Source organism: Ambystoma mexicanum, chromosome 10 (genome assembly GCF_040938575.1).
Source record: "Ambystoma mexicanum isolate Mex_15411 chromosome 10, UKY_AmexF1_1, whole genome shotgun sequence".
In the NCBI taxonomy this organism is placed as follows: domain Eukaryota; kingdom Metazoa; phylum Chordata; class Amphibia; order Caudata; family Ambystomatidae; genus Ambystoma; species Ambystoma mexicanum.
In genome coordinates this window covers 1157592091-1157604581 of record NC_090932.1, presented here as the reverse complement: position 1 = coordinate 1157604581, position 12491 = coordinate 1157592091, and the positions used below count along the sequence as shown (strand labels likewise).

The 12491-nt window shown below is 50.5% G+C and overlaps 1 protein-coding gene across 1 annotated transcript in view; it reads left to right on the top strand.

Moving 5' to 3' along the window:
* Positions 1-12491, top strand: part of NCAPH (non-SMC condensin I complex subunit H) — a 742114-nt gene that overhangs the window by 435118 nt on the left and 294505 nt on the right. The window contains exon 10 of the mRNA XM_069619088.1: positions 6583-6731. Within this exon, the coding sequence (XP_069475189.1) occupies positions 6583-6731 (149 nt within the window). The remainder of the gene's footprint in view (positions 1-6582; positions 6732-12491) is intronic.

Here is a 12491-nt window from a genome sequence, read left to right as displayed (position 1 = left end):
GCGACAACGACGGAACGGGTCTCCCATCGCACGGGCCTCGTCGCCCGACGAGATTGGCTCATTCCACGCCATGATCGTCAGGGCGTCCGAATTGTTCCAGCTCTGCCCGGAGGAGCAGAAAAAGGAAGGTTTCCTCCATCAGCGCCGGGAGACCAAGAGGAAGACTGTCATCGCGGTGCCTCTAATCGATGACATCTGGGAGGAGGGCCTGTCAGTTCTCAAGAACCCCTCCACGGCACCAGCTAAACGGGACCGGTACGAGAAGAAGTATCGGGTCCCCGAAACCGCTCCCCTGTGCCTCAGGGCCTAGCCAACGCCAGACTCGGTCGTCTCGGCGGCGGCGAAGAAGAAAGCGGCGGGGTCAGGAGCCTCGACGTCGAATTCCCCGCCGGACGGCGAGGGAAAGAAGTTGGACGCCATGGGGCGGCGGGTCATTTCGTCGGCGGCGACGACGATCAAAGCGGCCAATGCCCTGGCGATCGTGGCCCGTTACGACAGGGAGCTCTGGTTTAAGCTGGCCCCCATATTGGACTTCCTACCGGACGACAAGAGGTCCGAGGCCCTGGAAATACTTCAAGAAGGCGAGGTGGCGTCGGACCACGCCATAACGGTGGCAACCGATATTGTCGATACCGGGTTCCGCCAGCTGGGCAACAGTGTTTGCCTATGACGACGGGGTTGGCTCCGGGCGACCGACTTCCGTCAGGACGTCCAGACCAGGGTGTTGGACTTGCCGTTCGACGGCAGCAACTTGTTCGGGAAGGCGGTGGACGAATCCCTCTAAGCCATAAAAACGGAGCCGGCCCGTGCCCTAGGAGCCCTTCAGCAACGACGGCCATTTCGGCGCTCCGGAGGCTGACAGGGTGCCTCCAAGGGATCCAGCGGTGGCTCGTCGTCCTACCGCCAGGGGGCACGCTCCTCGTCTCAGGAGGCCTACAGGGGTCGCGGCAAGCAGGGAGCGCCTCACCGCCATCGGCAAGGTGGCCAGGGCAGCAAGGCCACCACCTCCAAGCAGGACTGAACCGGCCGTGGTCTCGGGCCCCCACCGAAGCACCCCGGTGGGAGGCCGGCTGACGAAGTTCGTCGGCGTGTGGAAGTCCATCTCCACCGACCGTTGGGTGCTGGATACCCTGGCAAGAGGACACTCTATCGAATTCCTGAAGAAGTGCCCTCACGTTCCACCTGTGGCCAGGAAGGAAAGTCACGTCCCGCAACTGCTGTTGGAAGTACGGGCGATGCTCAGGAAAGACGCCATCGAGCTTGTCCCGAAGAGGCTCCGGGGTGTACTCAAGGTACTTCCTTGTCAGGAAGAAGACGGGCGGCTGGCGCCCCATCCTGGACCTTCGTCGTTTGAACAAATACATCAGGTCACAAAAGTTCAGGATGGTCACCCTCCGGCACGTATTGGGACAGCTGGAGGAAGGCGACTTTCTATCGTCGTTGGACCTGGAGGATGCATACTTCCACGTTCCCATCCTCAAAAGTCACCAAAAGTTCCTCAGGTTCGTCTTCCAGGGACGCCACTACCAATTCAGAGCACTGCCGTTCGGATTATAGTCGGCCCCCAGGGTCTTTACCAAGTGCCTAGCACCTGTGGCGGCGTGGCTGCGCCTGCAGGGGATTCACGTCTACCCCTACCTGGACGACTGGCTCATCCGCTCAAGGACAAGGGAACTCGCCGTCGAACACACTGCGAGGACCGTCCAGCTACTCACAGAACTGGGATTCACCATAAATTACCCAAAGTCCCACCTGGTGCCGTCGCAGGTGGCCCTGTTTCTGGGAGCAAAGCTCGATACAGTGAGGCGCCTGGCGGCACTGTCGGAAGAACGGACGAAGACCATTCTAGGCAAAGTGCAGCGCCTGCTAGCCACGGACGTGGCCAGGGTGAGGTCCATCAAGTCCCTCCTGGGGATGATGTCCTCTTGCATCTACCTGGTGCGCCTCTGCAGACTACGGATGCGCCCTCTTCAAGAATTTCTCGACGCCCGTTGGATGCAGGCGACGGGCACCTTCGAAGACAGGGTCCCCCTCAACGAGGTGTTCGGGCGGGCGATTCAGTGGTGGGGCGTTCGAGCGCACCTCACGGCGGGCAAGGACTTTCAGACGCCGGCGAACCAGGAGACGGTGACGACGGACGCCTCCCTGGAAGGTTGGGGCGCCCACACCGGAGATCTCCACGCAATAGGCCTCTGGCTCCCGGAGGAGAGGCTCCTGCACATCAAGGTCCTGGAACTCCGAGCCGTGTTCTGGAGTCTCAAATCGTTCCTCCCGTCGCTCAAGGGCAAGGTGGTGCGGATCTTCACGGACAACACCACGACAATGTTTTACATACGGAAGCAGAGAGGCACCAGATCCCCAGCCCTATCCAAGGAGGCACAGGATCTGTGGCACTGGGCGGTCGCCCAGGGGATGTTCCTGGTTCCCTTCCACCTGGCAGGAGAAAGACACCATCTCCGACTCGCTCAGCAGGGAGCTGCGTGCGTGTCACAAGTGGGAACTGCGCCAGGATCAGGTGGATCAACTCTTCCGACGATGGGGCAAATCCCAAATCGACCTGTTCGCAACCGCGACGAACTCGAAGTGCAAGAGGTTCGCCAGCAGGTTCCCCCAGCCGAGAAGCATGGGCGATGCGTTCTCGTTCCCCTGGGACGGCCTATACCTGTATGCGTTCCCTCCGTTGCCGTTGCTGCTTCGACTCATCAACCAGCTCAAGAGGTCCCAGTGCAGGATAATCCTCGTCGCACCGGCGTGGCCGAGGCAGATCTGGTTCCCGGACCTTCTGGACTTGTCAACGTCCCCTCCCATCAAGCTGCCGACAGACGCGGACCTTCTCTCCAGAGAAGGAGGCACCATCTTCCACCACGACCCGGCGTCGCTGAACCTGCAGGCTTGGCTCCTGCAGCGCTAGAGTTTGGAGGCTACGATTTACCGGCCGATTGCAGAGAGGTTCTTGCAAAGGCCAGGGCGTCCTCGACTTTCAAATGCTACGCTCATAAGTGGAAGAGGTTCTCTATCTGGTGCCGAGCACAGAAGATCAACCCCCTATGGATTACGGCCCCTCAAGTGCTGCCGTACCTGCGATCGCTGGCAAAGGCTGGGCTAGCCCATGCCTCCATTAAGATTCATCTGGCGGCGATCTCCAGATATACCAGAACCACAGGACGGACGTCCCTGTGGTCCCTTCGACAGGTAAGAGTTTGAAAGGACTGTTCCGGTCGTTCCCGCCGGTGAAGGCCCCGGCGTGGAAACTTAACGTGGTGCTGACCAGGCTCATGGGGGCCCCCATTCGAGCCGATGCACTCCGCACCGATGAAGTTTGTGTCGTGGAAGACTGCATTCCTGGTGGCCATTACCTCCACACGACGAGTGGGAGAGATCCAGGCCCTATCCTGCAAAGCACCGTACTTGACTTTCCATGCCTCGAGGGTGGTGCTTAGGACGCACCCCTCCTTTATGCCCAAGGTGCCGTCTGACTTCCATCTTAACGAGCCCCTGGTGTTACCTGTTTTCTTCCCGTCTCCTTCGTCGCCGGCCGAGAGGACTTTGCACTTGCTGGATGTGGCTAGAGCGCTGAAGTTCTACGTGGACCGCACGAAGAGTTTTCGGAGGACATCACAGCTATTTGTGAACTTTGGACCTGTGAATCAAGGGAAGGCTCTCTCGAAGTCTTATATTTCCAGATGGCTCTCCGGCTGCATCATGCACTGCCACCGGTTGGCTAACCGACCGCTGCCAGGCCGTCCGAGAGCCCATTCGACCAGAGCGATCGCTGCTACTACGGCGTTCTTATCTGGTGTGCCCCTGCTGGACATCTGCAGGGCTGCTACATGGAGGTCGACGCACACCTTCACGAGATTCTACTGCGTCGATCGGGATTCCAGGGAGGAGTCCAGGGTCGGCCAAGCAGTGCTGCGCAACCTGTTCGCTTAAGGTGAGCCTGGTGAGGAGGTAAGAGATGCTTGATGTGGAGTTTTTTGTATTGCTTAATGTTGAGCCTTTTGACACCCCCTGTGGTTGTGCATGTGTGTACTGCTATTTATTCTTATATTCATGAGCATGTGAATCCATGCCAGACCCCATGCTGGAGCAGGAACAAGTTACTTACCTGTAACTGTTGTTCTCCAGCATGGGTCTGGCGCGGATTCACATGCAAACCCTCCCGCCTACCCCTCTGCGGCTCTTCACTTGGTCATACTGCCACTTCACGTGCTACCAAATCTGAAGATGGCTGCCGGAGGCGGGGCTTAGGTAGAGGGCAGTCATTGGCTGTGGTCAGTATGACGCAGAGATCAGTGATTGGTTACTACTACGAAAGACAGATCAGAAACGAAACTGATACTGATTTTTTCTTTACCGAGGATTCCCAGCCTGGCGACGGGGAGACGGGGAATATTTATGAGCATGTGAATCCATGCCAGACCCATGCTTGAGAACAACAGTTACAGGTAAGTAACTTGTTCCATCCATGCCCGCAAACTCTGAACTTAGCGGCCTGGCACCTGAAGTCCACCTCCAACTTCATAAGAGATGCATGGACCTACTTAGGGAGGCAAGAAAACCTAATACCCGATACTGCTACTCCAGTAAATGGAAGCAGTTTGTTATCTGGTGTAATTGCAAGAGCATCAATCTCATTGACAGCTCACCTACATTGTGTTGTACCAGACCCATTTACTAGACTCCGGCTTGGATTTTAATTCACTAAAGGTTCATTTAGCTGCACTCTCAGTTTACACTATGTCACAACAAAGTGTCATGGTGGAAAATACCAGTTAAGGCTTTCATGGAAGTGGTTAAAAGGATCCCCCCCCCCCCCCATTTCTAACCAGTCTTCCGGATGGGACCGAAATGTGGTATTGACTAGACTTATGGGGTCTCCTTTTGAGCCTATGCATAAAGCAAGGCTCAACACTCTTAGCTACATGACGCCTTCCTAGTGGCTATCACTTCAATAAGGAGACTCTGTGAACTACAGGCCCTTTTTGGTTCCATACCCTTTTGGTACAGTTCACAAAGTTGGTGGTTCTGCACACTCAACCTCGATTTGCGCCAAAATGTATTTCCAAGTTCCATGTGAACCAGTCAATAGAACTGCCTACTTTCTGCCAGAACCCCACTAACATGGCGGAAAGAAGCCTACACACACTAGATGTGTGCAGGGCAGTCCTGTACTACATCGAAAAGACTACACCACTAAAAGACTAACCAGTTTTTCGTGTCAGTGGTGGCTGGTAGAGAAGGGTATCCGGTCTCTAATTCAGCCATCTAAAGGTGTATTGTCAATTGCATCACACTCTGTTACACTCTTGCTGAGAGAGAACTGCCCTTCAAGCCTAGAGCACACTACTCGAGGCACTGGGGCTTCCATAGCATTCATTGCAAATGTTCCCCTCGAATCTACTGCAAAGCAGCAACCTGGAGTTTTGTACACACCCTTATAAAACACTATTGCCTAGACACTCATTCTAGGGCTGATTGTCAGGTGGGACAACCAGTACATCTTTCACCAGTAGTAGTGAAAAGACATCTTTTCACTACTGTTCCTTCTCACAACCCACCTCCAACTCTGGGTACTGCTCGATAGTCTATGCACAGCATGTGATTCTAAGCAGATTAACAAGCATCAGAAGACATGCATTACTTACCGTAAAAGCATTTCTGATGATTGTATCTGCTTAGATTCAAATGCGCGCCCACCCTTCCTCCCTGCTCGGATGGAAGGAACATAGACATCTTACTAATTATTCTCTCTTTCTGTTCTCACGACAGTCATAAGGCTCCCTCACGGCAGCAAAAATACAATCGGAGGGACCTCGACACGCGAGGGATTTTGGGTACACTACACGTCACGAATAGTGTTACAGGCACACCCTTGTCGACGTCTCCTTTCGATCCTTGAAAGATGAGATGCAGTACTGCACGGTTACCACTAGATGCCCGACTATATGCACAGCATGTGAATCTAAGCAGATACAATCATCAGAAATGCTATTACGGTAAGTAATGCATGTCTTCTCACAAGGTTAGCCAGAGAAAGTTAAAAGGGGACCCCTAGGTCAACCCAGCAACGATACACTTATTGCCAAAAAGTTGTCTGAGGATCACTTTTAAAAGACAATATGGAGAGTCTTAAAAATGACACCCATGAAAAGAGTAAAAGATTCTGTGAGTGTGGAAAAAGGTTCCCCCTCAGAGGTATAAGAAAAATCCACGTAAAATCAAAATGTTACCTAACAATGCAATGTCCATTTGAGGCTGTGCCTGGAGACCACAGGGATGGGGGGACTGGGGGGGGGCAGAGGGGTGCATGAATACCAAAATGTACTAGAGGGGGTGCACAGTACTAAGAGCATTGTAGCTACTCCACTGAATAATTAGCATGATATGTTTGCCATCTTAGGATCATCTTTGTCTCCTATTGTGTTCTGAATAATAGCGTTTTCTTTTGTGTGGTTGGTTTCTCCGTAGACCGTTCCACGATCTGGGAGTTGGTCCTTTTTCCTTTGAATATTGTTTCTCTTCAAGCAGCCCTTCTACCATGATAACTTTCTAACATTTCATACCTTTGTATTTTTTCAGTAAGCAGGTCATCCCCATTGGGGAAGGAGACATCAGCACCATGTGCCTCCAGCTGTCTGTGAAGCCTGGAGAATATTCCTATTTCAGCCCTCGCACAATGTCCATGTGGGCTGGCCCAGAGCACTGGCGGTTCCGACCTAGAGTGAAAGGTATGAACGAGATGGAGCCCTACAGATAAGGGAGGAGGGGGGAGATGCAGGCTGCAGCAAAGAGGGTGGGCGTACACATGGTTCCATGTGCTTTAAATCAAAAGCTCAAGCATGGCTCTCCTTAAGTCAATGGCTATTCTAATGTGATTGTTGGCTTTCATTGTTTTTCCCAATTTTTAAAATTTTATTTTACTGGTGACTGTCCCATATTATGCGAGCTTCTAAACCTTTAGCTATTGCCCCCATTTTGGTTTCTAGGATCTTTGCTGTCTTTCTTGCCAGTTGGACTACTACTGAAGTATCCCTACTACTGCAAACCTTTTTTAGTATATGGTACTATGGAAGACAAATGGCTCCTAGGTTGGAATAGCTTTTGAAGCCCTCCATTTTGGCCCTAGGATGATTTTATATCCCTATATTTGATTCCGGAAGTACGGTGGTAGCAGGTGCAATTGTTTTTTTGCTTCCGCATGGATGCAAACTGATTAACAAAATTAGTAGCCCAGGCCACCCTCTTGGTAGCTATTGGTGTACTAGCGCAAGTCCCAGTCTCGTCCATTTTATTTTCGGGCTGTCTCAGTGTGGTCTAAAATGGCTGTTGTGCACTCCTGGACTCTGATAGCCAAGCTACTTCCATAGTGGATTGAACTGGTCTAGATCAGTTCCTGGCAATGGGCTGTCCATTTCACATCCATTTATTTTTTTTTTTTATTTTTTTTTTTAGGGTTGGCGTGGCTGGACTGTCATCCAGATTGGCTGGCTTAACTTTTGTTTTTATTCCCCTGATATGGTTTTTGGGCTGTCTTAGACCACCCCTGATGAGGTGAATTCTCATTTCTATGCAAATTCCCTTCAACCTTGGAGACCTCAGCTCATTTGCTGGACTTTAGCACTTTTTCATTTTAACCCTGGTGTGAGTGAAATCTTTTTCTCACTCAGTCATGTATTTTGACCTGATTCGGATCATATGTTTCCTCTGTTTTTGCAGTCTGATAAACTCCATAGGCATCTACTTTTTGTATGGCGACACACAGCACCTAAACTCCATAGGCATCTACTTTTTGTATGGTGACACACAGCACCTTCAGTGCAGTCAGAGAAATCCTTTAGATTTCTCATAAGGTTTAAATACTTTTTCTTGTGTGAGCTACTGTTCCCAAGAATAGTAAAGTGAAATTGACTTTACATAACTTTTCTTTGTAGGTCCAGCACACCCCATCTTATGTGGAGTTGTGGGGTGGGTTACATAGTAGCCCCTTATCCGACATATTCCTTAAACCTTTTTTATTTTTCCCTTGCTACTTTAAATGGCTGGTGGCAGTGGTTTAATTTTCCTACCATTGTGCTTTTCTACCACAGGCTGAATCCTCAGCTGCACTATAGTAGCCATGAGTGGCCACTTTGTCCAAGTGGCCCCGGTCTTCTTTTTTCACCATTTTCTGTTTGTGAGGTCTTTCTTGGGTTTTACTCTGCGCGCCAAGCCAGGTTTGAGCCCTTTGTTAGTTTTGGCTTTGGCTGGCTTCAATCCTGTAACCCGCCGCTGGCTCCAGTGTCTAGAAGGGCAGGAAGTGAGGGAGGTTCCGGAAATTCCTGACCTTTTGTTTCTAGGAGTGCCTGAATGCAACCAGTCCTGATTGGTTGACTGTCCTTTTAGGACAGCCACCCTGCTGTGTGATTGACAGCCTAGGTTGTGCATGAATGGGAGAAAACTGCTTAAAAGTCGAGGGTTTTGGGACTAGAGGCAGTCGACTACTGGGAAGAACACCCGATGAAGAAACGGTGAACAAAGCTTGCTGCATCCTCCCGGACCTTTTGAATTGACCGGTGAACCCCTGCTGCTGTGCTGAAACTCCATTTTCTGATCGACAAGAGAAGCTCCGGAAGGGATGACGTCTTCCCTTTTGTTAGTGGGACCAACTCACCCCGAGACGAACTCCACTGGACCATCTTCCCTGATTGGCTATATTCTTCGCTGCTGCAAGAACCGAGTGCCAGTGGTCGAGAAATCCATAAAGGAGTGAAATGTCTGCAATCCAACCAGAAGCTCCAGGAGTCTCTCCTAAGGACCCTCGAATATGACGACCAGAGCTAGAGTCCCCTCACCAGAGTGCGTGACCCAAGGACTGAAGGAAGCCCAACCAGTACCCGTGATCCGCAGTGGTGCTGTTTACCGCACGCTTAAACTGCGAAGTGCCGCTGAGCCGAAAAGAGACCGTAGCTGCCGACGAGCTCCAAATTGCTGCTGCAGGAGTCCTCCAGACGTCCTCCCTCTTGTCCCCACGACTGAGACTCAGCAACTCAGGATCTGCATCGCTGCAACAGGACAGAATCCTGCTGGACCACTCTTCTTCAAACCAGAGGTACTGTTCAGACTTAAGGGGGTAACTTACCTTATTGTCTTTGAACTGTGCTTTTCTCAGTTGACTTGCATTGGCTTACCCTAGAGTTGATCCTAACTCTGTTTTTCATAAGTGTACCAGCTTGTGACCCTACAAGTGATCTCTACAAAACTCTAACTTTGTAAGACTTTTATTATCTAAGAAGTACCTCAGCTCCATAGACTGTGTTCCAATCAACTTTGGCTGTCCTGGCTCCCTGCAAACTCTTCTAGTCCATTGACTTTGATATTTCTGTCCCTCAGATGTGCTAACTTGTTTTTAGCCTGTTATTGCTGGGAAATGTGTTATCTAGACTTCATTGGAAGATTGAAGTACATTAACATGCCCTGAGAACCGGTACAACCCTTTTCATTCCTTTAACCTTTCCTTTCTGCAACCTCAATCTGCAAAGTATAACTAGTGATATATAAATGCCATTACTGTCCTTGTGAATGACGTCACCTCCGGATGTAAGAAGTGTGTAAAAAGTATCTCCTGTAGAGTATCCACTAACCTTATGTAACAATCAAATATACTTTAAAATACTTTACCAGAACCAGCATATCTTACACTTTTTATAGAACGCTTATTTAAAAATGTAGGTTAAATAAATAACTAACTGTTACTTGGCTACTTCCATTTGCACATTTCATTTCTACAGCTCTAATGTACCCCTCTTGAGATCGGCCTGGCTGCTCAGTCACACTACCAACTTGTGTAGTACAGCCCTAGACCAAAAAGTTGGTTACCTAATAGCACGTGGACACGTGTTGTGTAGTCTCAGTGTTACTACATCAATTCTTGCGTAACAACCCCTCGAAGTGTAGGTATATTTTAGGAAGACCCTGTGCTTTCTGAGTTGTGCTGACCTTTTCTGAACGGCAATTAGCTGACTTAATTTCTGTAGTGTTCCTACCTTTTTTGAGCTGTTTCTTCATTTTATGGACCAAATATGGCCATACTGGCTGGTGTATTTCCCATTACTCCCTCTGGTCTAACTTGTTTCCTGGCCCTTCTGGACTGCTTTCTCAATGGGAACTGTAACAAATCGAGGAATTCAGTCACTTCTCCGATGTGGGGTTGGGCTTTCCCTGATGGGCTTGGGAGGTGAGCCTGCTACACGATACCCTGTCTGGATAGGCTAGCCCCCAACCAACCCGCTTCGTTCTGATGAGAAACTCCCTGAGCCAGCCACATATAACCCATTACTAATCAAACCTACTGGAAGATACCATGAACGTCAAGTTGAGATCTGTTCTGGTCATGTTGAAATCTTAAGAAAACCTGCAAAGCAGTATTTGCAACACTGAGACAAAAAACCCTGAGCACAAATAGAATCGAGAGAAATGACTTGAATGCTATGCCAGGGATCACCCAGCCCAGGGTCATAAATATTGGAGGAGAAAACATGGAGAGAGACCAGGAGTTTCAAATCAGCTGCTGGTGTATCGCTGACTAGCACTGGGAAACACTGCTTCTCAGGCTGGGAGGAAGCTGCAGTGGACAGGTGCACAAGCCACCCTGTTGGAGAAGCAGGCTGGAGACGAACAGGAGTCCAGTCCCAGGAAGTAGAAGTAGTTGCCGGGCAGGGGAGACGGACAAATCGTTTACCGAAGTCAAGACCGCTTGTGCAGAAGCACGCTGTAACGTCCCGAGAGAGTAAGGCGTTCCGAAGGAAAGAAAAGATGGAGGAGAACACCAAACCGATGATGCAACCCCATTAGAAGGATGGTACCTGGTAGAGCCGGAGAATCTGGGAGAGGAGTGAGTATAGCAATTGGTTTACTTCTAATCGTCCCAGTGAGAAATGAATGATTGGCACACTCGTCTTAAAGAGACTAATATAACAAGTGGCATACTAGTACTCTGGTCAGTGAGCTGATAAAAAGAGTAAGATATATTTGTAGGTAAATGCTACTCGTCCCAGTGGGAAATAAGCTGAGAAGAAGTGAGAGATACATCACTGGGTAACTTGTACGCGTCCCAGTGAGCGAGAAGCTGAGAAGAGTGAGAATCTTCCTTGGGGAAATCCTACTCGTCCCAGTGAGATGGTGATCAGAAGAGTGTAAATCATTACTGGAAAGCTCTTACTAGTCCCAGTATTAATCAAGAGTGGGGCAAGAGTGCCAATTAAGAGGAAACACTGACTGCCTAAAGAGAGGGAGACTTATAATTGGAAGAATATAATTTCTCCAGCATGGGGTCTGGTATGGATTACCATGCTCAGGAATATTCCCTGTTGTCAGGCTGGGAATCCTTGGTAAAAGAAAGTTTTAGTTTCTAAACTGTCTTTCTTCTATAAAGCAATCACTGAGCTCTGGGTCATACTGCTCCAGCCAGTGACTGCCCTCTACCTAAGCTTTCCTCCTCAGGCAGCCATCTTCAGATTTTTACTGCACGTTCAAGTGTTGGGAGTCCTCGCGTTTTGCTCTTTGGGCTTTCTGCGTTTTTCTGTGTTTTTTTGGTAGGAATACAGTTTTGTCATTTTGAGCCAGTGTACTCCATCACTTATCCATCTGAACGGGGATCTGTTTTTCGGCTTTGTTCTTTGTCCCTTAAGGGCTTAAATCATTGAGTTTCTTCTTGGAAGCTTTCAGAAGTCTGTCAGGCCTACACCGTGCCGGACCATATAGGAGAAGGACGGGGCTTCCCTCTTCAAGCTCTGCACCACCTGCAGTTTGTGGAATGTCTTCACGGATGACAAACCTTCCCAGTGCCTGTATTGTTTGCACCCGATGCACAAGGAGGAAGATTGTGGAATTTGCCGTGGCTTCACCAAGCACACGATGGACCGGCACGCCAGTCTGGCGACGTGGTTCAAGGCCAAGGCCCCTACCCAGAATCGGCCTCAGCGGTATGCCTCACCGGGATCCGGCCATCCTGAGTGGGCTTCTAACTCCTTTGAGGAGGCTCCATCCTTGGAGACCAAAGACCAGACCAAGCACAGTGAGTCCATTTATGCCACGATCTCTGCACAAGCTTGTCCCGCGACGGTAGGGGCACGCTCATCTCGATCTGCTTCGATCACCAGCCATAGCTCCGATTCTTCATTAAGAAGGAAGTCTGCTACCCCAGCGAAGCTGCGGGAGAAGCAGGCGAAGACCAGACAGGACAAGGGGTCTGTTCTTCCGACGCTGACCATGGTAGTCCAGACCAAGCAGTTGTCCTCCATTGAGATGCATCCGATGAGGAAGAAGTTGTTTCCGTCCACACTGTCCAGGAGGATGTGGGTGACGATATTGTAACGATGTCGCCTGCCGGAGGCAGCGACGATGCCAGCTGGGCAGGGGATGATACAGGCACTGGGCACCAGCAATCCTGCCCCCCTGTTATCACCCCGGGGCCTGTCACAGGATATTCTCTCGACCCTCGACACACTTGT